We start from the raw sequence: 27,920 nt of genomic DNA on the forward strand, positions 1-27,920 counted from the left end.
ACGGAATCCCAGTGACGCGCTAGAGGGCGCCCGGCACGCGGGCCTCAGCCCTGCAGCCTCCAGCAGCGACGCTTTACACAGCTCCACTCCGCCTCCCCGCGGCCCCGTGCGACGCCTCACCCGCCGCGGAGCCCACTGGGACTGGTAGTACGACCCGCCGCGGAGGCTCACGGGACTGGTAGTACGCCCCGCCCCGCTAGAGCGCCCACTAGCGGCGCCCTCAGCTCCCTCAGGTCCGGCTTCCGGTTTCGTCGTGCTGCGCTGGCGCACAGCCTGTGTGCAGCGCCCGGCACCTTTGTGGGCAGCGAGGCGTTCGCGGACCCTTCTAGAACCCTCTCCGCTCCGCCGTCCCCGAGGAGGGAGGCCCCGGAGCTGGCGCGCGTGCTGCTGGGTAACGGGCCTGGCCGCCCCTGCTTGGCTCATCTGTGACCTCCAGGGCCCCTGATCCTGGCCCGCGGGAGCCGCGGCCGAAGACATGGGACTCCCTCGGAGCACCTGTGACGGCCACCTTGACGGGGGAAGCGACGGTGTCTTCGAGGAAACCGGAAGCCCATGGTGACCCCTGGCGACCCGGTTTGTTTTCAGTGGGTTTCCAAACACTGGGGAAGCGAAACCCGGTGGCCTTGGGGACGGCCCTACGTAGCCAGGGCTCAGGGTGAGTGGATCGCTCGCGCTCGCCTGGAGGGTGCAGACATCCGGTGGTGGCTGTCGCCAGGCCAGACGCGTCCCCGGCGCCCCTCTGCGGTCCCTCGCCCCTGCCATCCCCACAGCCTCCCTGCTCCGGGATTGCTCAAGTGCTCTTCCGTGCTCTGATTCACTGGGAACGCTTTCAGTTTTATTTCCTGCACTGAGATGGCGTTTATATCAGAAAGGCCGAGAGGGACGTGGGTAGTGTCGGTGGCGTCTGGGCAGTAGCCGCCAGTCTTACATGTTCAACCCCGTTTCTCAGCTGTGTGGCAAGGAAGGTCCTGCTCATGAGGAATGCGAATGCTCAAAAGTGAGATAAAATACCAATGGAAGCTACTAAAAATCGTAACACAAATTGCTCAGAACAAAGTATTGTGTGATGCTCAAAAATATTGGCGACCTGGGGTTGAAATTGCCCTCTATTCTTTAAATACAGAAGACAACACACACACACAACCATTTGAATTTTAAGTTGAGCTGAAGAACATCTTAAAGTGTAGTTTCATTTCTAGTTCGCAGAAAAAAAGTTCACGTCACCCGGTCCGTGGTGATCACTCCATCTTCTTAAATTGGGAGATTGGGACTATTCGCTGAATAGCTGCAAAATGCTGAATGCCCTAAGGTTTGTAAGTGGTCGTTTTCATGCAGTTGTAGTAGTTTAATATCTAAAAGCCAGCAAGCTGTCATGGGACGTGGCAGTGGATTAGATCAAAAGCACTGGATGTAAGCACTGACTTTTCCATTTATCCACTTAACACGTGTAAAAGGTTAAGTCTCTTACTCTTGCATTCTCCCTTCCCCCTTTCCTGAAGTACAGTGCTAACTTACTTTCTAAGGCACCCAGATAGTTTCTAAGACCTGTGCTGGCTCCCAAGTTGGCAACCTATTTGCATGTTTAATTACTTTACCTGTAAAATGAGGCATGCTTACCCATCTCACTGTTTTTACATTGATTTAATGAATTCTTAAGAACTACCTAGTCTCTTCAGAGGTGAAACACAAGTAGGGAATGGCGGCGCTTTGCCTTTAATCATCCCAGCACTATGGAGACAGGCAGGCTGATGTCTGAGTTCCGGGTAAGCCTCTGCTACACAGAGAGACCTCTTCAAGTAAAAAATAAGGTGAATCACACAGTGTCTAGTATGTAAGCGCCTACCAGAAGTGCTTCTATAATGGTAACACAGAGCACTGCCACGATTGCTGAGTAAAATAGTAAGATTAAAAAATACAAAAATACTGAATAGTATCAGCATAACTTTAAAACGGCACTTACATTCCAAATTAAAGTTGTTTTTCATTGCCAGGAAATAATTATTAATAACATTTAACGTAGGTGTTTGGATGCATTGAGATACGTTCTTTTAGAGAAGGAAAAAAAAAAAAAAAAAAGATGCTCTTTTTACTGTGCTGCTGTACTTGAGCCTTAGAGTTCCTTGGCCATAGAACCTGATCTCTAGACTTACTGCAGCCTGTGAGTCAAGATCATAAAACTGAAAGGGACATTTTTCATATTACATACCTGATACTGATATGGACACTTAATGAATCACAGAGCATTTGGTTGCTGAGGCACATGGATTTAAGTGTTGGCATCTTTTTTGAAAGGGCACTTACAAATCCCTTTAAAGAAGCAGAAGCTATTCCTGCCCCTAATTATTTAAAGTGAAAAAAAGAAAAGGAAAAACTTGGTATTCCTGGTTCTCTGTAAGCTTTACTCTTCCCCCCCCCCCACTATTTCATAACTGACCTTTATGAAGTGGGCTCTTGCATATCCTGGCTTTCAGAGATAGAAAGCCAGTAGAATTTCTAAACAAGATTCACCTCAGAAGGTAAAACACAATACACCTTAATTCAAAGCCCAGCTCTGTCACATGCCACAGGTGTGGTTAGACACCAATACACGCACCTCTTTAAGCCTTAGTTTCCCAAATGTGATGTTGACAGTGCCTTTCTTGCCAAGTTTGGTGTAGATAAGAGGTACTGAACTTACCCAGTTCCTGGTGTATGTAACTGTGAGTTTCATTGTTCAGGTTCCCATTCTGTGTTTGTATTAAAATTTTGCCTTTACAGTACCTGGAGATGGAATCTTAGTGAACGCCACTATCCAACTCTTTCATGCATACATGAAAATCAAGATTCAGAGAGCTGAAGTGAACTAGTGTGTAACCAAGGTGGCAGATCATAGACTAGCATTTGAGTTTCTGAAAACCAGACCATGTACCATAGACTTCTGCCTTGTCTAGATTCTTATTAGGAACGATTATAATTACAACATTCAGAGTATTCTATGAAGAGCCTAGATTTGACCTGACCACCGGGTTCAACTCCCACCTCCTGCCAAATTCCTAGTACAGGCAGGTAAGGACTTCACAATTCTAATCCGGCCCAGAACACTCAACTCAAACTTTCCCAGTCAACCCTGATGCTGGCGTGGACAGATCTGGTCTGATCTCAATCTTGGTCAGAGAAACTTCCTTTTACAGGGGTCAACAGTCACTGGAGAGACGTGTACTGGGTCAGAGTGATAAGAATAAGAGACTGAATGCTCAGCCCTGAATGGGACATTTATATTAATCTCAGCACCAACAAGGTGCAGAGAACATCACAACAGACAAGGTGAAAAGAATCTAAGATACACAGGAAGGGGACAGTGCTGTGGAATGCTGCCTTCTGGGTACAACATGGCCTTCACCGTCAGCTTTTCTGACCTTACAAGACTGTTATAGAAAACAAATATGACATTAGACTCAAGGGCTTCTCCACACTGCCTAGCTTCCACATAACTCCTTTTGGAATTATAAAAGCTTTAAGACACAGTAACTGGGCAGATATCAACTTTCTAAGCTTTTTGCCACTTCTCAACTACACCCCCAAGTTACTTGCCGTAATAGTTCCTGCCTCATTCACTTCTGTTCCATCAGTCTGTCGTCGTGGCCACGTGTTCATGGTCCTTGCTGCCCCATGACAACTCTTTCTCTCCAGCTTCCTCTCCTCCTGCTACATCTTCTGCTTCCTCTTTCTCTCCCTCCTCTGCACCCCTCCAGCCTCATGGTCTCTCCCAGAACCCAAGTCCAGGAACCTAAACTTCTCTCTGCCCAGCCCAGGCTGTCAGCTGCTTTATTAACCAATCAACTTTAAATCAGGTAGAGCCTCTTTTTCTACATATGCCACTCCATCAGTCATAGACACTACCCACCTTGTCTGACCAACTGCTGTGATGTCATTGCTGGAATTTTTCTGTTTCAGCAGTAGTAGGCAGTATTATTTACCTCTATCCTATTTCTGTTTTACTTTATATTTAATTTATACTTTTATAAATTCTTTTGATCTATATTCTAAGGTATGACATTGTCAAACAGATGGAATATTTGTACACACACCTATTTTTGTAGCATTTAAATATTATTAATGAAATGATAAAGTTGAAATACTTCCTGAACTGCTATCATCTTCATTCAAAAATTAGGTGGCTACTAGTTGATAACATAAAATGCACTTTGCCTGTAGATGGTCAAGAACACAAGTCATAATTTAAATTTTATGAATCATGTAATACACTTTAGCTCTGTTGTATCTTGTTAATGGTTCTCAAGTAAGAGTGGGACTCAAGGGCTGGAGAGATGGCTCAGCGGTTAAGAGAACTGGCTGCTTTTCCAGAGGCCTGAGTTCAATTCCCAGCAACCACATGGTGGCTCACAACCATCTATATGTGATCTGATACCCTCTTCTGGCATGTGAGTGTATATGCAGATAGAGCACTCAATAAATAAATAAATAAATAAATAAAGGGGGGACTCAAAGTAACTTGGAATGCTTATTGTAAAGTGCAGTTTTCTGCCCAGATATTCTGATTCACATGGATCGACAGTAAAGCTACAATGACTATTCTTAACAGGACTACCAGTAATTCTAGGCAGTAAGTCTCCACTTTGTCAAACACAGGGTTAGACTGTCTCTGCCATACTCTTGCTCTTGAAAAAAAAAAAAAAAACTAAACTTATTTATAACATTCTCTGAAAAATATTACTGCTTTTATGATTGAGAGGGGCCCACTTAAACTTGTCTTTGGAGAATATGTTTATATTGGCTAAGTTTTAAAAGTGAATATAAACCAATTCTTGCTAGGGCGTATTCATTCAAAACATCATTGAGTCTTTCAGTTAATCTTTTTTTTTTTTTTTCCTTGCTGGGAGGGGTGTCTCTTTTGTAGCAGTGGGGATTAAAGCTAGGGCCTTCTATGTGTTAGAAAAAAATGCTCTACCATTGAGCTTCAGCAGCAGTCCAATAATTTCCAGTGACTATATTTTCTATTAGTGAGTAGGTAGGAATAAAATGGTACATGTTTTCCTTGGCTTGGTCTATTTAAGTATAGTACATTTACCAGATGAAGATCAAACTGGCCGGCCAGCTGTCTAGTTTTGTGAATGCATTTGTCACAGGGCTCCATACTGTAGCTAGCACAAGATTGCGTGCAACTCACTCTATAGCCCAAGCAGCCTTGAGCTGGTAGCAATCCTTCTGCCTCAGCCTTCCAAGTGCTGCGATTACAGAGTGAGCTACTTCACCCATTCTCTAAGGTCTTGATGAATGTAAGGTTTTCTAAAGAAAAGTTCACTGTGGAGGGAAAATATTAGTAATTCTGGTCCTAAAATCAAACAGCCTTTGCTGCACACTAATCTGACCTGGCTACATTTATGGCCCAGTTTTCTTGTCTGTAAAAAGGCGTTAATAAGATTTTATACTTCCTAGGGTAGTATAAAATGGATGTTTCTAAGAGGCACAGTGCCAAGTAGTTCATTGGTGATTGTATAAATTGGTTTTGTATTGCCAAGGGAAATGCCTATGAATGGGCTATTTATGAAGAAAAGGAAAGCCTTTAGGTCACAATTTTAGAAGTTCAAGTCTTAAGATTTGGACCCTGACTTTGGGCCAGCTAGCAAGGCTAAGTGGCCCATCATGGCAGGTCACTTAGGGATAAACTGCTCATATCGCAAGTTAGGAAGAGAGGTAGAGGACAGACCAGGGTCCAAGAGTCTCCTTTGTAGACATTCCTCCAATGACCTAAGGACCTTAATGTCCCATCTCTGAAAGGTTCACAGCAGCAACATTACCACTGTGAGCACAAGACTATTCATTGTGAATATTCTTAATAATACTCCTAGTAAGTTCAAGTGTCCTGTCCGGGCTATCTTTTAAAAGGTTTTATATAATAAAGGCCAAAATTGATACCCTCTTCATCATAAAGGATCGTCTCGCTCAGTCTCCAGTTACACCTTTACCTCCTGTCATTTCCCTCCAGCTCCTCCCTCCCCACACTTTCTCGGGTCTTTAAAGGTGTTCTCCTGCTAGACGTTAGCAGACTGGAAAGGTCTAAGTGTGATGGAGTCAGACTGCCCTCCTCACTTACTAGAGTGAGCTGATGTCATGCCAGTACCTAACTGGAAACCACCCTTGTACTGTTTCACACCTATGCAGTATAATTGTTTTTCTGGACACCTGTCTCCTACACTGCATTATGGAGGTTTTAATTTTTATTTTTGCTTAGACAATGATTAATGCTAAAAATGATACCGAAGGGATCCAGCCCAGGACCTGATAAATGCTTGGCAAATGAATACCGCTGAGCCATACTCAAAGTCTTATTTTACACTTTGATAGAACTCTATAGTGATGAGTTATGGGTCTAAGTGTTCTATCCATAGTTGTTTTTCATTATTTAGACTACAAAAGTAGTAATTAGTTTTCCCACTAAGTCACACAGACACTGAACCTTGGATTAGAGCCTGGGTAGCTATACTTATACCAACTCTGCTGTGTTGCCTCTGAAAGAAAATAGTTTTAAAGTTGTTTTCAGTGTTTACATTGTACCCTGCTTACTAACCAAGTGTGACCCTCACCCTGTTTGTTCTCCATAGCTGCCATGGACACACTAGTGGAAGATGACATCTGCATTCTGAATCACGAAAAGGCGCACAGAAGAGAGGCAGTCACCCCACTCCCAGCCTACCCCGGCGATGAGTCTGTCGCCTCACATTTTGCCCTGGTCACTGCGTATGAGGACATCAAGAAGAGACTTAAGGATTCCGAGAAAGAAAACTCCTTCCTAAAAAAAAGAATAAGGGCTTTGGAAGAAAAGGTAAGTTTTTTCTCTCTTTATTATATTTTTGACATAAAGAATTTTAAATATTTGAAAGTCAAAATATTTTCTACTCTGTCTTCCAAGAATAAGTAAGAATTTCTAAATTCCTCTGCATTAAACTAACTATACTGCACCAGCCATAGCACATTTTCAGTGATACATAAAGGTTTTGTGGTCCAGATTTTTCTTTTCCTGTTTTTCAGATTGCCTACTGTCTTTGCAATGGGTTACCAGTTTTTTTCCTTGCTTTTTTGCTTTGTTTTTCATTTGTTTTGTTTTTCATTTGTTTGTGAGGCACACCTGCATATATTTAAAGTCCAGATGTCAACTCAGGAAGTTCTCTTCAGAAGCACCTTCTGGTTTAAGACAGGATCTCACACTAGGTCATAGAGCTTACTAATTGGACTCGGTTGCCTGGCTAGGAAGCCTCAGGGATCTTCAGGTCCCTACGACCCTATTACTGGGGTACAAGTACACATTACCACACCTGGTTTTGATGTGAGGATTGAACTCAGGGGTTGCAACAAGCAATTTACCAACTTCTCTGTCAGCCAGCCCCATATTTGTACAAAACTTAGAATTTCCAAGTCGGTTCAAAAGAATGAGATACCAGTAAAGGAACGTGTCAGAGGGGCCGTCTCTGATACTGCTTCACTGTGTTAACGAGCTCTTCACCAGGACTGAAGCCTTCACTTCTGCGTTCTTTTTTATTTTTTTCACAGAGTGGAAATAACATTTTGAGCTAATAATGACATGTATTTCTCCATTGTAAGCGTTGCATTTCTGAATTCTATATACATAGCTAAAATACAATCTAAATAATCAGATTTAACTAATTTTATATGTTCACATTTTTTCTTGGTTGCCCATTTATTTATGGCATTTCAAGGTTTTAATTAGTTTGTTTATATTTCTTCAACTCAAATTTTTATTTATATCTTACAAAAACAAGAGCTTCCACAAATGGCAAAAGAAATGAGTTTTTATCAGTCAAAGAAAGAAAATTTCCTGTACTTAAAACCTTAAGGATGGGGATTGGTAGAATTTAATTTATTTGTTGGAATGGTAAAACAAGGAAAGTTGTTTATTAATATTGTCATAATTTCTTCTCATTAAGTTTAACTTACTAAGAAAATTCTTATATATTGGGATAAATTACTAATAGTTACACTTTTAAAATTAGATAGAAACATGGAATTTAGTTCATAGTTAACATACAAAATCTGTACTTTGTGATCATCAATCCTATTAATTCCTGGAATAATGCAGGGTTTAACGAAGTGGCATGTCTAGTCCTTAAGGAATTAACTAAGTCTGATTGGATACGTTTCTGATATTAGATACTGTAGACTTGGAAAATACTCAAACATGTCACAAGACAATATACTGAACTGCAGTGTGATGACTTAAGTCTTATTACAAAGCAGATAGTACAGAGCACAGGTGACTGATGAGTTTGTGTGTGTGTGTGTGTGTGTGTGTGTGTGTGTGTGTGTGTTTACTGTCTGTCTCCGTAATGAAGATTGTGTGGCAATAAATATTCACTTAATTATAGGGAAAAGCAGGCTTTATCCTTGTGCTGCAGTGGTTAGGGTAAGATGGAGAGCCATCTGAAGGTGGACATACTCAGTTCTACACAACACTCGCTGAGGATTTCTCCCCTGATTTCATACTAGCTTGTTGGAGCTCGAGCAGATGAAGAAACCAGTCCTGTGGGACGAGAACAAGTGAATAAGGCCTATCATGCATACCGAGAGGTCTGCATCGACAGAGACAATTTGAAGAACAAATTGGAAAAAATAGTAAGTTGATTTGAAAATAATACTTTATATTTTAATTGTTTGTCATATAAGAGGTTTAGAATTAAGGGGTTAAACAATTGTTAATTAAAATATAGAGACTCATGGCATATGGAAAATTTTAATAATTATATTTTCCACTAATATACAAAAACAAATACTTAGTATTTAATGATGTTAAGGACTTAAAGCCATGTCAGCGCCACTAACTTACTTTGACAATGTCATGGCAAAGTTGAATTACTACTCATTGTAGGCTTTTGTTTTGTTTCACTTTTAATACAGTGAGCAATGATGTCCTAAGAAAGAAACAAGACAGTGAGAATCAGGCTCCTTTCTCCATCTGGCTTTTAACAATTAGAATGAGTTTTATTCGGTGTTGACCTAAAAATTAAGATATGACAAACCTAGAGATTTATTGACGGTAATTTGGCATTTTCCCTACTTAACTAGAATAAAGACAACTCTGAATCTTTGAAAGTATTGAATGAACAGCTACAGTCTAAAGAAGTAGAACTTCTGCAGCTCAGAACAGAGGTGGAAACTCAGCAGGGTATGCCACTTACTTGTTATGAATATTCTAATAGAATTAATCAATCTTTCCATTTATGTGATATCTATAATCAGTTTCCTGTATCTGTATGATAAAGCCTTAATTTTTTTCTGTTCTTTTTTATACAGTACACTGTTAAACTTTTCTTTAGCTGAAAATTTTATTGTTCCTACAGAAGATGTGATGTTTTTATTAAAGGGGTAATGTGTGATGGAATAGAGGAGAAACAACATAAAACCTCATCTCCACTAAAACTCTTACCCACTCCATCTCCTGACCTTATCTTTCATACTAAACTTTTGCCCACAGCTAAACACACTGTCATGGGGTAGCTTCAATCACTGTTAATTTTTTTTTTCTTCCTTAAAATTAATAAAATCTACAGATGAGATGCTCAAATTGAAAGTTTTTCTGGGAGTTATAGAATATAGTCTTGTTCCCATCAACAGTCTCATGCGATAAGTAGATGAATCAGCTATGGAGAGACCTTTTAATAGAGAATTAACATGAGATCTTTCCAAGACATTGGTCGGAGCTTTTTGGAGATGGAGAAATGAAGGAAGGAAGGACTAAGTCAGAGACGATGTAGGATCCAGCTGTATTGTTTCCACAGTCAGATGTTTATGAATAAAATTGTTTTGACATGCATTGTAGACCTTAAGTCACATTTCAAACTTTGATGAAGTACATGGCATTGAGCCTTAGTATTTTTGCATGTTTTGTACTAGTTATTTATTGGCATTTTCTAGTGTCACCTGGGAACTATGACTAGTATAAAAAGCACAGATGTTTGTTCTGTGTCTGTCCTTCCTAGTGATGAGGAACTTAAACCCACCCTCATCCAGCTGGGAGGTGGAAAAGCTAAGCTGTGACTTGAAGATCCACGGCTTAGAACAAGAGCTGGAACTGAAGAAGCAAGAATGCAACGGCCTCAGAATGGAGCTGCAGAGAGCTAAACAGACGGTACCTGAGCCTTATTAAATTGAGAACATCTGTGTACTCTGTGATCATATATAGGGTGTGTGACGAAATACTAAATCATAAATTCATTATAAACATAGAACATTCTCATTTCCTGAAAAATCCATGTTTACCTTGTAATCATTGCTGCTAATATTTCATGTACCCTATACGTTCACTCTCACACCAGAATATAGTTTTAAGACTTGATTTAAAATGTATATTGGGTTATGTCTCAGTTACTTTTCTGTTTTTATGACAAAACACCATGACCAAGGCAATTTATAAAAGAAAGCATTTAATTTGGGCTTACGGTTCCAGAAGGTTTGAGTCCATGATTGTCGTGTTTGGGAACATGGCAGTGGGCAGGCAGGCCTGGTGCTGGAGCAGTAGGTGAGCATTTACATTTGAATCACAAGTACAAGGTAGAACTACTGGAAATGCCATGGGCTTGTTAAGCTTCAGAACCTACCCCTCGGTGGCACACCTCCTCCAGCAAGGCCACATCTTCCAGGCCTTCCCAGGGAGTTCTACCCACTGCAGACTGAGCATGCAAATGCATGAGCCTATGGGGACATTCACACTGACACCACAGCAGGTTATTTCAATTATTTCTCAACCTTCCTTTCCTTCTGGTTCCTCTTGTTGTGAATGTGTCTGAAAATTTTAAAGAGAACTTAGTTTTAACTTTTCCATTTATTTACTGTATCAATTTGGTTAGTTTAGACACAAGAGACAACATTATAGAATTATTTAGAAAACAACAAACCTGTCATTAACAAAGGAAGCCTGACATAGCCTGTTTCTTTTCAGAAGACTGATTTTTTTTTAGCCAGCTTGAGAATGAATTAGGAAAATCAGCGACAAAAACATCTGCAAAATGTGCCACGGCATGATTAGCCTGATGTCATCCATTCACACAGACTGCCTCTCGGTTCCTCTCTAAGAGTCTGTTTACCACTACTCTACTCTGGATTTAAAAGAAAAAAGAAAAAAAGCTGAGCTTTCAGATGAAGCAGGGGAGTATGAGAACGTGGCACCAAAATACTTTATAGTCATGTAATGTAACCTAGTTATAACAGGAACTCAACCATTCGCCCATCAAAGCCTTGCACACTGCTGAGGGCTCCTCCACGTCCCTCTGGAAGCCACCATTTGAAAGTGGAGCCACTTGCCATCCTCTTACTGCCGGCCAGGACTGTGTACCTATATCCCAGACAACTCAAATGCGGTTATACTTTTCTCTACTGTAGTCTTTATCAGTGAGCACCTGCTGAGAATGAGCTACATGTACGAATACCACAGCAGTCTGCTTCCATCTTCCTAGTTCACCTGCACTGGAAACCCATATTAGAAACCCTGGACCTCGTAAAAGAAAACACCACAAAAATTGCTGTCTGGTTGGGCTAAAGCCTAAGTGATTTTTGTTTCTTTGTTACTTGACTGCAGAACTCCACTCCCTGTCTTCAAGCGTGTAGTTGGCCACACACCACCATTTCTTCAGACTTCCAGTATCCTATTCCATAAGCCCAGTTATCATAGACACCAACAAAACAGCTGTTTGCACGAAAAGATTTGTGCTGCAAAGTTCTGAGTAACTGTCAATGTACATACTCTTCTTGAAATAACGGTACCTTTTATATATAATGTAGTTTACATTCTTTGTATGTTTACATTTTCTGCATAGAATATTTCACTGTAGAGTGAGAAACAGTACAATGTGATTATGGGAATCTATTTCATCAGTGTGTGTGTGTGTGTGTGTGTGTGTGTGTTGTTTGTTTTTTGTTGCTGTTGGGTTGTTGTGGTTTATTTTTTGGAGGGAGGGGGGTCTGAGACAAGATTATTTGTCCTAGACTTGCTTTGTAGACCAGGCTGGCCTTGAACTCACAGCAATCCACCTGCCTCTGCCTCCCTGTGTGTTGGGATTTCATCATTGTGGTTTTTATTAAATTTGAACATTAGGACCATCATTTAACTTTCAGGGAATTTAATTCTATGGACGTTAAGTGCTTCTCCTTTCATAAACACTGGTATCTGGAGAGAGTATATTCAGTGCATCATTAAAGTGAGCACACTTGTTTAGAGCAGTCCAGAAAGGCAGCGCTGCTGGATGTGCCCAGGAGCTGGTGGGGATGGCGGGTCAAGTTGTGGTTCTTACTACTTACTCTTTTCCACTAGGTGGTGCTAGGGAACAATTATGCTTTTAGTGTACCTCTATCATAGGCCAGCCGTTCATAGAAACAGATTATTGGAAGAACCATCATTTAAGAGTTTTATGTGACATAAGGGAGGAACATAGAAAGAGTGAGAAAACTGAGTTCTACCTACTGTTATAATCATGTATTACTGATAGCAGGAGGCTGAGAAATGCCCACAATAGATACTAAGAAACAAACTAAAAAGAATTACAATGGCATTTTTTTCAAGGTTTCTAAGTTAAAACCATGGTGTTTTACCTACTCTTAAATCTGGTTAGAAGTCTGTGTTCATATTAATAATTCATCTGGATCTACTCTGGCCATATTTTAAAATACTAAGACATTACTTTATATACTGGAGTGTGTAACAGCATCCCTTGTGGTCATATTGGTGGCATTCTGGTTTTGACTATTAGCAAACTTGTCTGCTAGTGTTGTTGTTGGTAGTGTCCACATTGCAGAGGCATTTCTGCCAGGCTTTCCAAGTCCATATCTTAGCCTTTTACATTCAGATTGATTGATTTTGAGAGTTCAAACTCAGCCCAAGTGGTGTAAGAAACAGTGACTCAAGGTAAATAGCCCGGTCCTGGTGCTGTGCAGTGCATGTCCAGGGAGGCTGCAGTGCAGGCCCTGTAGAACCTGAGTCAACTCTAATATACAGCCTTCAGCACAGTGCGGCCTGCTTACTTGCCGTGAGGAATTTTTACATGTTGGGGACAATCCTTTGAGGACTTATATTTTTGATGATTTACATTCAGCTTTTCTGAACTATCAGTAGGTGTAAAACATTTTCTTATTCTAACAAGATTTATTTTCATAGTTGGCTTTTAAGAGATTTCTAAAGGTGGCCTGGATAACTTTGGAAAACAGTAAAGAACAGTACCAAAGATGCCTAGAGGGTAGTTTTTAAAGCACAATATTACTCTCTAGCCTGGGTTGGCCCAGAACTCACTCTATAGCCCAGGCTGTCCTGACTTGTGGCAGTCCTCCTCAGTCTCCCACTTATTGTGATTAGGGGAGTGATTCTATGCCCAGGATATAATTTAGGTAATGCTGAATAGTAAAATTTTGTTTTTTCAGCTTATACCAGCAGTTCCCACTTGTAGAGTAATTCTTACCTGTGAGATTAATGCTACAGACTCTCAAGTAAGCCTGCATTGTGAGCAGATGTGATACAAAGGATCTTGAATATATTAGATGTAAAAGTATCTTTCACAGGTATGGGGGTTGGCTTTTTTGTTTTGTTTTGTGATTTGAGGGAGTTGTTTTTGTCAAGGCCACACCTTGCAATTAACTCCCATTTCCCCATGGAATTCATGCAGATGTATTTTAAGCAATAATATGATGGATATGTTCAAAATGTTTTATGGGACTCCAAACTTGTGAGAACATGTTTTAACGGAAAATTGAAAGTGTGAGCACTCCACATAACTGAAAGTAATTTAGACATTGCAGTGATAGGTGGCAGTATTTCATTAAAATTGAGTCTGAAATCTAGTCTTATACTTAATACAATTGTAGATATTGTCCAAGAATGTTGAAACATCTGTAATAAATAAAGAACTGAAAACACTGAAATAACTCCTGTCTTTTCCTTTTTAAACACATGACAGGGTCCATCTCAGGAAGACTTTCTGCAGGACAGAGATGTCGTGAAGCTGAGCTTGTCCAGGAAGGAGCATGCTCCACACCAGGGCCTTCTCCACAGGTCTCCTGCGCACTTACACCTTTTTGATGTGGTTTAACTTTAGGAGCAGCAAATACTCTGCCTGCGGCTGTAATCTCTGGTTATTGTGTGTGTGTGTGTGTGTGTGTGTGTGTATGATTTAACAGTTACTTACCAGCAGTCTTAACCTCCTTTCAAAAATATTTGAAAGACATTTGTTTTAGAGATATCACAGTTGTCAAGGTGTGCACATCTTCTAGTTCTGTAACAAGTCACATGTTTTTATTCTCGTTCCTTCAAAGCAGTGGTTCTCAGCTTCCTAATTCTGCGAACCTTTAATACAGTTCCTCATGTTGTGGGGTGACCCCCAACCATAAAATTATTTTGTTGGTAATTCATAACTGAAATTTTGCTACTGTTATGAATTGTAAAATAAATATGATATGCAGGAAATCTGATGTCAGAACCACGGCTTTAAGGGAATATAGTAATTTTTCAAATGCTAAAGAAAATTATGTCTGGAGTGGAATCCTAGATAGGTAGATTTTTCTTTCACAAAAAGGCTGGTGCACAGCATCAGTCAAGAAGACTGCACAGTACTTTCTAATGCTTTCTCAAGATGCAAAAGAATTCCACAACAAAGTATGAAAATGTATGCTGGTACTAAGCACATTTGTGTGGCCATCATTCACAGTAATGATGAGGTGTGGATATGATGACAGTGCCCATGAAACGTTATCCTCCCCTAAGATGGCAGTGTGGCCCATACAGAGTGGACTGGTAGCAGAGTTTTGAAAAAGCAACCTGTGTGACTTTTGAACTTGTCTCCTCATGTGCAAGATGTGATATCCCGTTGTCCTGGTTCCTCTGATGAAACATCATGACCACAAAGCAAGTTGGGGAGAAAAGGGTTTGTTTGGTCTACATTTCCTTATTGCTCTTCATCATTAAAGAAAGTCAAAACGGGAACTCAGACAGGGCAGAAACTGAAGGCAGGAGCTTATTTGTTTGCTTCCCACGGCTTGCTCAGCGTGCTTCCTCTTTAGAACTCAGGACCTAGGGATGGTCCCACCTCAATGGGCTGGGCCCTCTCACATCAACCACTAATTAAGAAAATACCCTACAGGCTTACCTACAGCCCAGTCTTACAGAGGCATTTTCTCAACTGAGTTTCTTTTCTTTCCAATGATAGTAGCTTGTGTCAAGTTGACATAAAACCATCCAGCACAGCCATTTTGCCAGGCTGGTGTGAGAATATGGGTATCGTGCCTAACACATAATGAATGATCAGCCAAAATTATTGTTTTTTCAGGGCTCACAATTGGATTAGGATAATTTTAGTACTCAAGAAACTGCTATAAGAGTTGTTTGGAGGCAACCATATACATGAAATATATTTTATGTCATTTAAAACAAGTTTAGGTTTACACTCCCACTTAAGAAAGAAGGGGAAAGTGGTTGGTATGTGTGATCTGCGTTGAGTTGATGGGGATGGGGGTGCAGGAGCCCATGGGAGCCAGAGGAGGGTATTAGACCCCTGGTACTGGAGTTACAGGAGTTGGGTGCTAGGAACTGAATCCCGTCCTCTGCAAGAGCAGAGTCCAGTCTTGAACTACTGAGCCATTTTTCCTGCTCAATTGCAGGTGTTTTTTAATCTGTAGATGACACTAAGAGCAAAGGACAAAAAGGTAATTTTGATGATGTAGTTTTGTCTTACCTTAATTCTTAAGCAATCTTCATTAAATTGAACTTTTAAAATGCACATTAGATATTGATACTACTTAATCATATTTTACTTGACTTACCTAGCTATTTTGAGTGACTACATGTAGTTGGTGTTTGAGCACCCAAGTATTCCTATGAGTAGTTTCTTTTTTGTAAGTCAAGTATAGATTCACCATTTTATAACAATAATAAACTATTTACAAACTGTATTCATCCCCGTGTGCATGAATTACCATATGTACAGTGCTCATACTTGCTGCTTTATAATTTGAGTGACCCTTTGAAAAACATTGAATTCTCAGAATTGTATCATGAAACCAGCAATTTTCTTCACACTGAAAACCAGTTTAATTATGAAAAAGTCATTGTAAAAAGCATCTCCAGCGTTTACTGGGTCTGAAGTAGAGCTGGCTAAATACACCAAAGGTTATCAAAGTATTTAAAATACTACCTTTATCTCCAAAGCAATATAGTTTGCAGTACTGTTTATAAGAATTACAGTCCAAATAGGGTAGAAACACTTTCAAAAGAGGTAAAATTTTACATCATAATTTAACCTACTTGTTTTTAAATATTTATTGCTTCTGTAATTAGATACTAGATTCAGATTTCAGGGTTACCCCTTTGAAGTTTCAATTTTATTTTTTGGAGAGGTTAAAAACTGAAGCATGAGGTAGCATGTTTAGTTTTATTTCCATACCACTTAGTTAGTTCTCTGACAACAGTGATGGTTCTAATACTATGGAGTCAGCTCTTATACTGGCTATTTCATGTATTGCTGCACAGCAGGACAGCAAAGTGTGCTGAAGACTTCAGTTTATTTAGTTGACAATTAAGAACCTAAAGAAAATCATGAGCCTGAGAGGATTTAATGGAAAATAAAAACTTTTAAAATTAGATATAAAAAGTTTCAGATTCTGAAGTAAAATCCTTTTAATTATAAAACTATGGAAAGGCATTTGGAAGTTTTGTTCCCTGTAATCTGCTTTTCTAGCTGCTGCTTCGTTATGAAGAAATCATGTGACTCCTTCTGACTTGCGCTGTCATGTCACATTGGTTTAGAACCAACAGTATGAGACAGCCCAGTCAGACATAAAAAATGGAATGCATGAAACCTCCATTTTGTCTTAATGTGGTCTTGGGTATCTCCTCATCACTTCATTTCACAGTGTCGGAACAATCCAGAAAGACTACATGAATGAGTGCAATTTTATTCTTGATCAGATTGACAAAGGAAGAATATATTCCTTACTAGTTACTAATTAATATTAACAGTACTGTACATTATTGGCTAAAAGCAACCCTTGGTTCTGAGAAGAGCCAGTAAAAAATTCACAGTATTTATCACAATCTGCTTAATACAGTAGTTACTGTTTGAAATCAGGGCAGTGCTATCCCTAGGTTATTCACTTATAACATTCCAATTAAATACCTTTTAGTTTCACTGATATTGTCATAAAAAAAAAATAAACTGGCTTGTTTGTAAAGTTATTCCCCTTTACCCATAAAAAGGGCCAGTATAACTTGTTTTTAAAATTCTATTTCAGTGATAATATGCAACATGCATACTGGGAACTGAAGAGGGAGATGTCTAACTTACATCTGGTGACTCAAGTGCAAGCAGAACTACTAAGAAAACTGAAAACCTCAGCTGCAATCAAGAAAGGCAAGTCACTGCTAGCGGGAAATGCTGACTCCAGCCACACTGTGTGAAGAACAGCTAGCTGCTCTGTCTTATCCAACTCTTAGAGATGACGTTGATAAGCCAGGCTGTGTGCAGTGTATCCGCTTGCTGCTTTGGCTTGGGTCTCTAGCTGGTCAGTGTCACACATAAGGTGTTGCTGGTGGTTTTTCTTCAGCGCTGTGTTCTTTTCCCCTTGTGGCTTTTCTCAGCCAAGTGTTGCTTGTGTGTGTAAGGCCAAGGTGTTAGGTTTGTGCTAGGGGGCCTTTTACCACAATAATATAGTTATATATTTAAAAAGAGCTCCAAAGTTTCATTTCAATGTGATGAAATGTACCAAAGACCTAGCTTTTTATTTTCAAAACAACAGTTCTTATTCTTTTAGTTCCTGATATCTTTATAAACTTTTCACTTCCATACAGGGTAACTAAATTGAAAGCAGACTCAACCCAAATTTTCCATTGATTTCTTTTTATATCCAGTGAGTTTTATGTTAGCAAGTAGGGAGTGCTTTTGTCAATGCTATTTTTATATCTTAAAAAACCGTCTGTATGACCTTAACATTATATGATATGTTTACATCCAAAACATACAGTGTACATTTTAATGCCTTAAATTTTACTTTTCAAAGGAATATGATTGACTTTGAAAGGTGATCAGCATCTAATTTAAAAGTGTTACTTGCATTTCTTATTGTCCTAAAGGAGAGCAAGAAAATTGTGTTATAAATATTCTCAGGAGTGCTTATAAGAGAAAATGTTTCACATTGGGGGAAAAATTGAAGTCGATGTGTCTTTTAATTTCTGTGGAGTCCAGTACTGAAGAAGCCAGGCAAACGATGTGAGCAGACACAGCTGGATTTACGGCTCACCTTGCCCTCATTCCCAGTAGTCAGGGTTATGTAAGATGCCATGGGGATGGCAGAAATAAGACTTCTCCTTAAAGGGACTCAGCTCCTGTGGAGTAAGCTGTCAGTACAACTACCTGCATCATAAATAGTATGTCCCAAAGAAAATAAAGGGGAAGAGCACTTTTCACTCCTGTGTTCCTTCGTAGTTGGCCGGTAATACAGCCTTTGGATGTCTTTATATCAGTTTCTAGAACATTTCCTTGGAATGTTAAGCAGTCACCAGTCCCTACAGCTCATTGCTTTAGTAGACAAGGTTATGGCTCACTTATCCCTAGCCTGCACATCTTTGTAATCAAGAAGAATTAATTACTTCCAGTTCCTTGGTTCTAGCCACCCACTACTCCCACTACCCAAATGTTTCTATTTGTTTCCTCTAAAATTACATGAGTTGGTTGGCCTAGCAGGATGATGGCTCAGTTAAGAGGAAGGGCTCACCGGCAAGCTTAAAGACCTGTGTGACCTGAACTCACAGTTGTCCTCTAACCTTATGCTCGTGTGTGTATGTGTGTGAGTGTGCGCACGCACATACATACACACACATAAAAATAAAATATTAGGTTATATGGAGCCAAGCTTTAGATAATACTTGGTCATCTTTATTATATTTTTTATAGCTTTCAGTTTTGGCAGATTGAAGAGAATAAAAGATGCTACTGTTGCCAATATGCTGGCTGTAGCTAAGTAATAACTTCATAGTAGTCTTTTCTCAGCTACTATATGTATGAAACACCTTTTTATTTACTAAGCTGACCTGCTTGTTGACCAAAGCAGAATTGTGTTTACCATTGTATTTATTATAAGAAACTGAACTTACAGCTTCTATTTTAACTATTTTATCCACAAAAGCTTTTGAATACATGTCAAAATTTCATTGACTCTTAAGAATTCAAAGTATATTTGTAAAAATAAGTTACTTTTGGACCCTCTCCCATGGAGAAGTTTCAGTAAGCAAAAGAATATGTTTTATACCTGCTAAGTCTTCATGACTTTCTTGATCTCCACTAAATATGGCCTAAAATCTTCACTAGCCACATTAAAGGTCAAGAAATTTACTTGTCTTTGCCTTGTAAAAAGGTCATACATTTTTACAACACGTCGATTCTTCATCAGCAGGACGACACTGGCGGGAAAGGATTTCTACATCCATTTTGCAAACAAAGCAGTTGAATGAATGACCTTAAGTCAGTGTCCATAAGTAAGTTATCTCAGAACTCAGGTCTGTTAAGTATCTCTAAGTCAGTTTCAAATGATCGTACTAAATTGAAAATACTAATTTTATTGTCAGTTGCAGATTTGGTCTATAACTTGTTTACAGTCTCAAATGCTAGAAGACTGACACATAGCTCTGCTTTCTTTTTAGCCTGTACCCCAGTAGGATGTGTTGAAGACCTTGGGAGAGACAGCACGAAATTGCACTTGACAAATTTCACTGCAACTTACAAAAGACATCCCCCTTTGTCACCAAATGGCAAAGCTACTTGTTATGTTCCGTCTTCCCCTTTGCCAGGAGATAGAAAGGCTTTATCAGACAAAGCAGTTCTTCCGCCATGGACAGATAACGAGAGGTTGACTCCTAATGACGGTGCAGACTTTCAGGAGCACAACTCCTATGGCAGAGACTCTCTGGAAGATAACTCCTGGGTATTCCCAAGCCCTCCTAAATCCAGTGAGACAGCATTTGGTGAAAAGAAAGCCAAAATCTTACCTTTACCCAACATGCCACCACTGCATTACTGATCAACATAGTCAGAATTGCCTTTACAAAAGTTAATTTGATTTGATCAGGAGGACACTAACTCACTGGTTCTCTCAAGACATTGTTCAAACGTGAAGTGGACTTGATTAAAATCCTCAGAGTTCTCCAATATGTAGATTTGTACATTCTGTACAACATGATGTCTGTAGTTGATTTTCCAGTATGAGAACGTTCATTTGTACCTTTGATAAAAATTACAAAGTTTTGCTTCTTGGATAAAGGATGGAAAAGGAAAATTTGACATGGTTTTATAAAAATATGTGACCTGCCTAAATACCCATTCATTAAATAAACAGCAGTCTTTAATAAGAGAAAAACCATGTCTGCTGGTTCCAGTTGTATCAAGAAGCAAATGGCAGTGTGAATAGGTTGTGCTATTGTGACTTCCTGATGCATAAGGATTTGAAATATCATGATATAGAAGTAGGTTATTACATCTCTATGCTATTGTGTTTCAAGTTTTAAGATTTAAAATAATTTTTAAGTAAAATGTTTGTGTATACAATTTTAAAGTACAATTTGAATTCTAAAACTTGAACTAATGACTAATGAAGCCGACTTTCCCCCAATATATTCAAATCCTAAATAGCTAAACATGATGTGGAGTGTGAATACACTATGATAACCTTACATAAAACCCAGCTGAAGCAGGAAGGGCATTTCACAGGGCAGTGAACTCACTGATCCATAGTGAACTCACTATATGGTCATTTTCAGCAGAACAGGTATTTGTTTTACACAGAGCAGCTTATCCACAGTTAGATATGGCATTTGAGAAAGTAACGTTTAATTAACTGTATCTAGAACTAAATTTTGTGCTGTATAATTATAAAATATCCCCAAACTTATTCTAAGTGGCCAGTCACTTGTAAATAAGTAAAGAAATAAAGAAGATGGCTTTATGTGGAGATTGGTCTAAACTCTTTCAGGGTCAAAGCATTAAAAGTATTAGTAATCATGTATTGCCTGTTTGGTGTAAGAAGACGTTATCCTTCTACGTGGCGTCTCATATATCCTGAGTTTAAAGGGTCTCTGACTTCTATGACTGAACACCATACGTAGTCCAGCAGCGTACACTATTCTGTTGTCTCACTCACTTACTCATGCCTGCCCGTGATTAATGGAATTGATCTCAGATACTGGATTGTGTTCTGAGCAATGAGCACAGCTGACTCAAGGGAGTACGGACTCCTGCCAAGTAATACAAGAAGACCCAATATGCATAAAACAAATATGAGACTCCAGGCTGTAGCTGAAGGAACCAACTACCTGTGTAATAAGAAAGCAGAAACATTTCTCATGTGGCTGTGGAGGCTGCTGTCTATCATTTCATGTCTAATGTAGCTTACTGGTTTGCCTTTTTTAAAACCAAGATTAGAAGTTTTCTTTTGTAAAGAGAATCTTAATAATGTTTTGCACAATACCAAGAAATTGTTTTAATTAAATTATTTTTATTTTTAAAATGGAATTGGATGTGAAATACTGTCCTTGCCTATGTATATTTCCAAAGTCTGGTTTTAATTTTATTTCTCAAATATACTCTGATTGGAGCAAATTTCTTGTAACTAGTAGTGACAGTTATCAAAAAGGATTACTAGAACAGTCTGATTGATGTTCTTAACAGTTGAAATTGAAAAAAAAAAAAACAGTTGAAAGTGTTAATGACTTGTGTAAGACTCCTTAGCTAAAAAAAAAAAAATGAACCCTAAAATATTTTTACGTAGTCAGAAAATATTTAAGTATATACACTTAGTCACTGGTTGAAGAGATGGCATGGTACCATCTGTATTTGTTAATTCATTAAAATTGACATTTTTGTTGGTCCTTTTATACTAGCTAACACTCCAAAGAGATTCCCTTGAAATTTCCTGTAATTGGTGTATTTGTTTTTGTAAGAAAATCCAGTTAACCGCACCTGTAACTCAATAATACAAGGACACAACTTACAAGACACCTGCTCCTTCCTCTTGATCTCTCATTGTATTGAGGCCAAAGTAGAGACACCTGCCCTATGAACAAGCCACCACAGAAGCACAGAACACCAAAGGCACATCTGCAGCAGGTACACTAATCAGATAGGAGGTGAATTTGAACATCGTTTGTCCAGAACCTATTGGTTGTGTGACACAAAAGAAAAATCTTGTTACTGTGTCACTGACTTCTGCACCTTTTCTTTGAGTCACTGAAAACAGCTGTCACCTGTGCATTATGAACTGCAGCAGTGCCAACAGGCCAGTGCAGGGATAATAGGCTGCTGCCCCCTCCCCACGCTACAGTCTCTAGACTTACTTTTGCTGTTTGCTCTGCTGTGGCCTGTGGCCACCTTTTATTAATAGGTGGTCTGGGAGCATGGGTTCTTTCCTGAGTACACTGAAACTTCAACATGAATTCAGTGGCAAGGTTCATTTCATTTGAATGAAAAATTTTCTTTCATGAGATTGGAGCCAAAGTTAAATCTTGCCTTCCTGTTTAAGAAAACTGCCTTTAATACAAAAAGCTCAGCCTAGGCCCAAATTAACACACTGGAGCAGAACCTTACCACAGTTCCTCCCAAATCTCCAGTGTTACAAAACAGAAGTTCACACTTACCAATGACAACTTCTTAAAATTAAAGATTATACAGTGTTTTTAGTAGCCAAGGTGAAAAGACCAAGAAACAGTGCAGAAACTTTTCCAGCAAAGGTTTCAGTAAAACTAGTTCACCTAACCTCACCCATGCTTTCAAATATGCCCACAGAATGTCTGAAGCCGTCTGGCATGCCTATACTGGCAGTGCTGGGTGAGCCGGCATAGTAACAGACTGACCGCCACAGAGGCAAGGAAGTGGTAAAGGAGCGCTCTAGTTCACAGCTGCTGCTGCCAGTATTGAGGCTGTCCCGTCCTTCTTTGCTTTAGTACTCTTCATCCCACACCTGCCATCAGCCTACATAATCAGAAGGTAATGGACATAGGAAACTCTGAGACAATTAGCACTGGGACTGCAGTTAAGAGTTATAAAAGAAGAAAAAAAAAAAAAGAGTTATAAAAGAAACTGGGTTTTTGTTTAACAAAGAAAAGGGGCCAGGAAAAGGATATGTTTAGTGTTTTCCCTATCCCATAATTAATAAACCAGAACTCTGAAATAAGGATTTTATTTCATTTTTTTAAAAAATCAGTATCTTCATGATTAGGCTGAGCAAACATTGTTTCAGTTCATCACTTCTGGTTTATATTACAAATGGTTTCGATAAGACATGACTTCCTGACTCACTGTTAGCCTACATGCTTGTAGGAAGCTTCTGTAGCCTTTTCTTGGCAGGAATTCCGGTTTTTCTGAATTCTTCCCTTTCCTTGAGATACTCCAGTTTGCATTCTTCATAGAAGGCTGGATCGTTATAGCTATAAGGAATAAATTAATATATTTCAAAATAGATACAATATAAGCCTATAAAAGCGTTAATAGTATTCAGATATTCATGAGGTTCAATCTTGGAAAGTTTACTTTCAATAATAATTAACACAATAAATATTAACAAACTAGTGAGAAAACCAGAATTAAAGTTTTTTAAAATTTTGTAATTAATAAAGTATTGCATAGTAATATAAAGTCTTGAGTTTAGTCTTATCACAGGATGGAACGATGAGTGATGCTACAGTCCAGGAGCCCATGGTTCAACAGGTAAGGGCTGGACTAGACCAAAATATAAGAAGTTTAAGGATGGACACAGAAACATGAGGAAGTGGAGGTGTCACTGGGACTTTGCAGGGCCACAGAAACCCACTGAAAAGGCAGCTGAAAGGCACATGTGAGGGGAAAGTGGGGTGCATGAGACACTGCAGGTGGGCTGATACTCCCAGAGTGGATTATGCACACAGCAGAAAGAACCCAGGAAACACTGAATGCACAGGGACCGACCAAATCATTACGGGCCACTTACACCACACTACAAGAGTCTGAATGACTGGCAGTGTGTGGCAGATAGACTGAAAGGGAACAGCAAGGTTTTTAAAGTTGGAATCTCTAATAATATTATTCAGGCAAGAAAACGATGAGGGCCTAAACTAGCCCAAAGGAAGAGATGTAGGATGCAAAGGGAAAAGGCTGATTTGATAGCTAACTAGAGTTAGGACACAGATGACTCTAGATCATAGAAAACTAATTCAAGCCACATGACACAGACTGAACAAAAACATTCCCTCTAGAACATGAAGAAAAGCAGAGAAACGGGGTCTGTAGTGATTTAAGCTATGGGTATAAGCTACACTTAGAGTTAAAAATTGTAATAGAACCCAAAGAAACCAACTTTAAGGAATAGCTTAAGGGAGACAATGTTGAGGAGAGGAGAAGCACTGCCAGGGGAATCAGAGCTGTAGCTATCAGGCAGGTTGAGCCAAAGAGAAGGGGATGCTTTTTGAGTTTGGCCATCACCAAGCCCATTAGTCTTTGGCAGTTTGGGAGGGACCAGAAGCAGGTCACAGTATAGGAATGAAAGTGACAGGCAGAAATAGAGGAGCACAAACCACTACTGCTTCAACATGTTCCTAAAAGGAAGCAGCACTTGCATGCATGTAATTAACCTGCCTGCCACAGTAATTAACAACACTTCTAGGACTTTATGTCAAAGAACAATTCCATAGCTTTCCATTATTCTTCAGCGAATGTCAAATCCATCTTATTTCTTTGGTTGTTTTTCTCTCTTCTAAACCCACAGCAACAGTTTGTGTCCTCCTCCCCCACTTATTTCTAGAGGGTAGGAAAAGGATATTCAAATAGTAACAGTAAGCACCAGTCAAGTAAGAGTAGATCAGAACATGTCAATGTTGACTTACTCTACGGTGCACCAGGCACTCTGGTCAATGTGTTCACACAGTGCATCACAAACCACTTCCAGAAGAACTGTCCCTTCTCACAGAAGGACAGCCCAAGGTTGCTAGGCTAGCTAAGTGCTCACTGGTCCAGGTGAGCCTAGGCTGCCCTCTCTGTAGACTGTTCCTGCCACTCTACTCTAGGGCTACCCCACCTAGAGAAGGCTCATGTCCAACTAAAAACATACTATTTTAATTAGTGAGTAGAGGTAAGCAATCATGCATAGCATTATAAGTAGAAATCATAGACATTTGGGGCAAATCTTCGTGAAACTTGCTTCTGTCTTCAGGACCAGCTTGGGCCAAATCCTATATATATAAAACAGTCCATGTGATAATGGATTGCTGCTGTGTGTGTATTACCTTGTGGCTTGGAGGGTCAGATCATGTTGCCTAGTTCATGATGGCCAGATCAGGTTGCATGGTAACTTGGTGGCCCGTTATCAAACATTCAGTGTCCAGTAAGGCCCAATAGCAGATCAAGAGCTGTCCCTCAGTGGGAGAGTAAGTGTCTTCAAATGATAGTAGAACCTTGCTCCCAAATTCCAACAGGGCCTGCCAAAGGATCCAAACAGCATCCCTATATGCCACTGACAACTCAAGTACCATCAGGTCTGCTGGATCATACGGTCCAAGTGGGAGAGCTGCCTGCAACAGGACCTGTTGAAGAGCCTTCTGTCCCGGCCCTACACAAAGCTAGCAGCTTTCTGTGTTCCTTGGTATATGGGCAGGAGTAACACACCCAAGTGAGGAGTGTGCTGTCTCCAGAATCCAAATAGGCCCACTGAACACTGGGCTTCTTTCTGGGTAGTAGGAGGGGCCATGCGCAATAACTTGTCCTTCACCTTAGAAGGAATGTCTCTGTATGCCCCCACACCACTGGACTCCTAAAAAGTCTACTGAAGTAGAAAGCCCTTAAATTTGGTTGGATTTATTTCCCATGCTCTGATGCACATACGGTTACCAAAAAGTCCAAAGTGGTTGCTACCTCCTGTTTACATGGTCCAAAAAGCATAATGTCATCAATTTAGTGTGCAGTGTGCTATTTGTATTAGAAACATATGATCAAAATCCCTTCTAAGTTATGACACAGGGCTGGAGTTAATATGCTGTTGAAGTAAAACTATAAAGGTATACTGCAGGCTTTGGCCAACTGAACACAAGCTGCTTCTAGTGGTCCCTGTGGACAGGTACAGGAAAAAGGCATTGCTAGAACAGCAGCTGTGTACCATGTACCAGAAGGTACAATCACTACTTGTGGTGGTTCGAATGAAAACAGCCCCCATAGACCCATGTATTTGAATGCTAGATCCCTAATTGGTAGAACTGTTTGGGAAGGATTAGGTGTGGCCTTGGAAAAGGTATGTTAATGGGGGTGGGCTTTGAGGCTTCAAAATCCCATGGCAGGCCCTATCTGTCCCTGACTTGTTTATTTGTCTCTCAGCCTCCAACTTGCAGATGAGATGTAAGCGCTCAGCTACTGCTCCAGTACATGCCTGCCTGCCTGTGCCCCTCACCTCTGAAATGATAAACAAGCCCCCTAATTAAATGGTTTCTTGTATGAGGTGCCTTGGTCAAGGTGTCTCTTCACAGCAATACAAAAGTAACTAAGACACTGCTTGACTACGTTTTTGTAGCTAATTGTCACTCCCCACTACCCATCAGTTCAGGCCAGAGAGCAGAGTCCTGTCACTATCCACAGTCCAGACAGGAGAGTTGGAGGACAAGGGGGTGAAAACCACCACCCCTTCATCTTTCAAGCCTTTGATGGTGACACTCATTCCTGCCATTCTTCCAGGGATGTGATGCTGTCTATGGCACGCTACTTTCCGTGGTAGAGGCAACTTAATGGTTTCCATTTAGCCTTTCTAACAATAATAGCTCTCACTCCACAGTTACAAACCAACGTGGAAATTCCTGCAATTTCTAAGTTATCTATCCCAATTATACACTCTGGAGCTGGGAAATAACTACAGGATGATTCTGGGAACCCACTGTACCTACTATGATTTGGGTGTCAGCCAAATCACCAGCCTTCCACAAGTCTGTTCTTTAACTGGAGGGCCACAGTGCTTCTTGGCTCCCCAAATCAGTGTCAACTCAGAACCTATATCCAATAGACCCTTGAAAGCTTGATTATTTCCTTTCGCCAGTCAACAGTTACCCTTTTAAAAGGCTGTACATACATGTGGAAAAGGATGTGAGAAAGGCTAACAGTAAAACTCTTAGGTATTTCAAAATCTATAATGTATTTGCTGTTGTACATGGGATAGTTACATCATGTTAAATGTAATTATGACTTGTTTTTGTTTTCATGTGGAAACTAAAAATTACACAAGGAGATGTGACTATGTGTCAAGTTGACAAGAGGGGGACTTACGAAGGCTAATCTAGGTTGTCAACTCATATAGACTCATTCCATCAGTTCTGTTCCTCTAGAAAACCCATACTAACATAAATATGTGAACAATATGGGAATTTCAAATTTGAGTAACAGAGTTTAAGACATGTACCTATTCATCATACGTCTCTACCATGGTCAAGTAGAAGCCCCCACTTTACTAAACCGCAAGTCTCATAACTAAGATGTGGCAAGCTTGTTTTGTCTTAATCAACAGTGTTTCCAACAGCTATTCTAACCCCACCTGCTCTCCATTTTTCTGTCACCATGGCTATCCAAGTAGCACTCAGAGTGGTTTTGTAGTAGTCAAAACAACTCCTGAGGTAAATACTCATTTTTGTAATTTCCAGAATAAATGTGTCTCATGACTGGCTTTCCACATACCTTTTTTTTTTTTTTCCCCTTTTTGCCCTCCTCCTCCCCCTCCCCCCATGAATCTCTATATGTAGCCTGGACCAAGCTTGAACTAGCAGTGATCCTACCGCAGACCTCTGAATGCTGTGATTACAAGCATGCATCATCATGTTCCACTCTCCAGCATTCTTAGTGTACTTTTGAAAAAAATCAGAGATTCTAGGCTGATCAGGCAAGATGGGA

The 27,920-nt window shown here is 40.0% G+C and overlaps 2 protein-coding genes across 4 annotated transcripts in view; one reads left to right on the top strand and one right to left on the bottom strand.

Moving 5' to 3' along the window:
- The first annotated feature begins 403 nt into the window (after positions 1-403).
- On the top strand, positions 404-20,677 carry Azi2 (5-azacytidine induced 2). 3 transcript variants are annotated; one of them, XM_051140814.1, is made up of 8 exons: positions 404-655; positions 6,603-6,823; positions 8,503-8,628; positions 9,079-9,178; positions 9,993-10,141; positions 13,953-14,047; positions 17,278-17,396; positions 19,682-20,677. In XM_051140814.1, the coding sequence occupies exons 1-8, from the start codon at positions 553-555 to the stop codon at positions 20,056-20,058; spliced, it is 1,290 nt and encodes a 429-aa protein (XP_050996771.1). In that variant the 5' UTR covers positions 404-552; the 3' UTR covers positions 20,059-20,677. The 3 variants fall into 3 exon arrangements, with proteins under 3 accessions (XP_050996771.1, XP_050996772.1, XP_050996773.1); XM_051140815.1 differs by having other exon boundaries at positions 404-573; XM_051140816.1 differs by lacking the exons at positions 404-655; positions 6,603-6,823; positions 9,079-9,178 and having other exon boundaries at positions 8,501-8,628.
- A 2,548-nt stretch (positions 20,678-23,225) lies between these two features.
- Positions 23,226-27,920, bottom strand: part of Cmc1 (C-X9-C motif containing 1) — a 64,796-nt gene continuing 60,101 nt past the window's right edge. The window contains exon 4 of the mRNA XM_051140168.1: positions 23,226-23,455. Coding sequence (XP_050996125.1) covers positions 23,335-23,455 — 121 coding nt within the window. The 3' untranslated portion in view covers positions 23,226-23,334. The remainder of the gene's footprint in view (positions 23,456-27,920) is intronic.

The sequence above is a fragment of the Acomys russatus genome, chromosome 32, assembly GCF_903995435.1.
Source record: "Acomys russatus chromosome 32, mAcoRus1.1, whole genome shotgun sequence".
In the NCBI taxonomy this organism is placed as follows: Eukaryota; Metazoa; Chordata; class Mammalia; order Rodentia; family Muridae; genus Acomys; species Acomys russatus.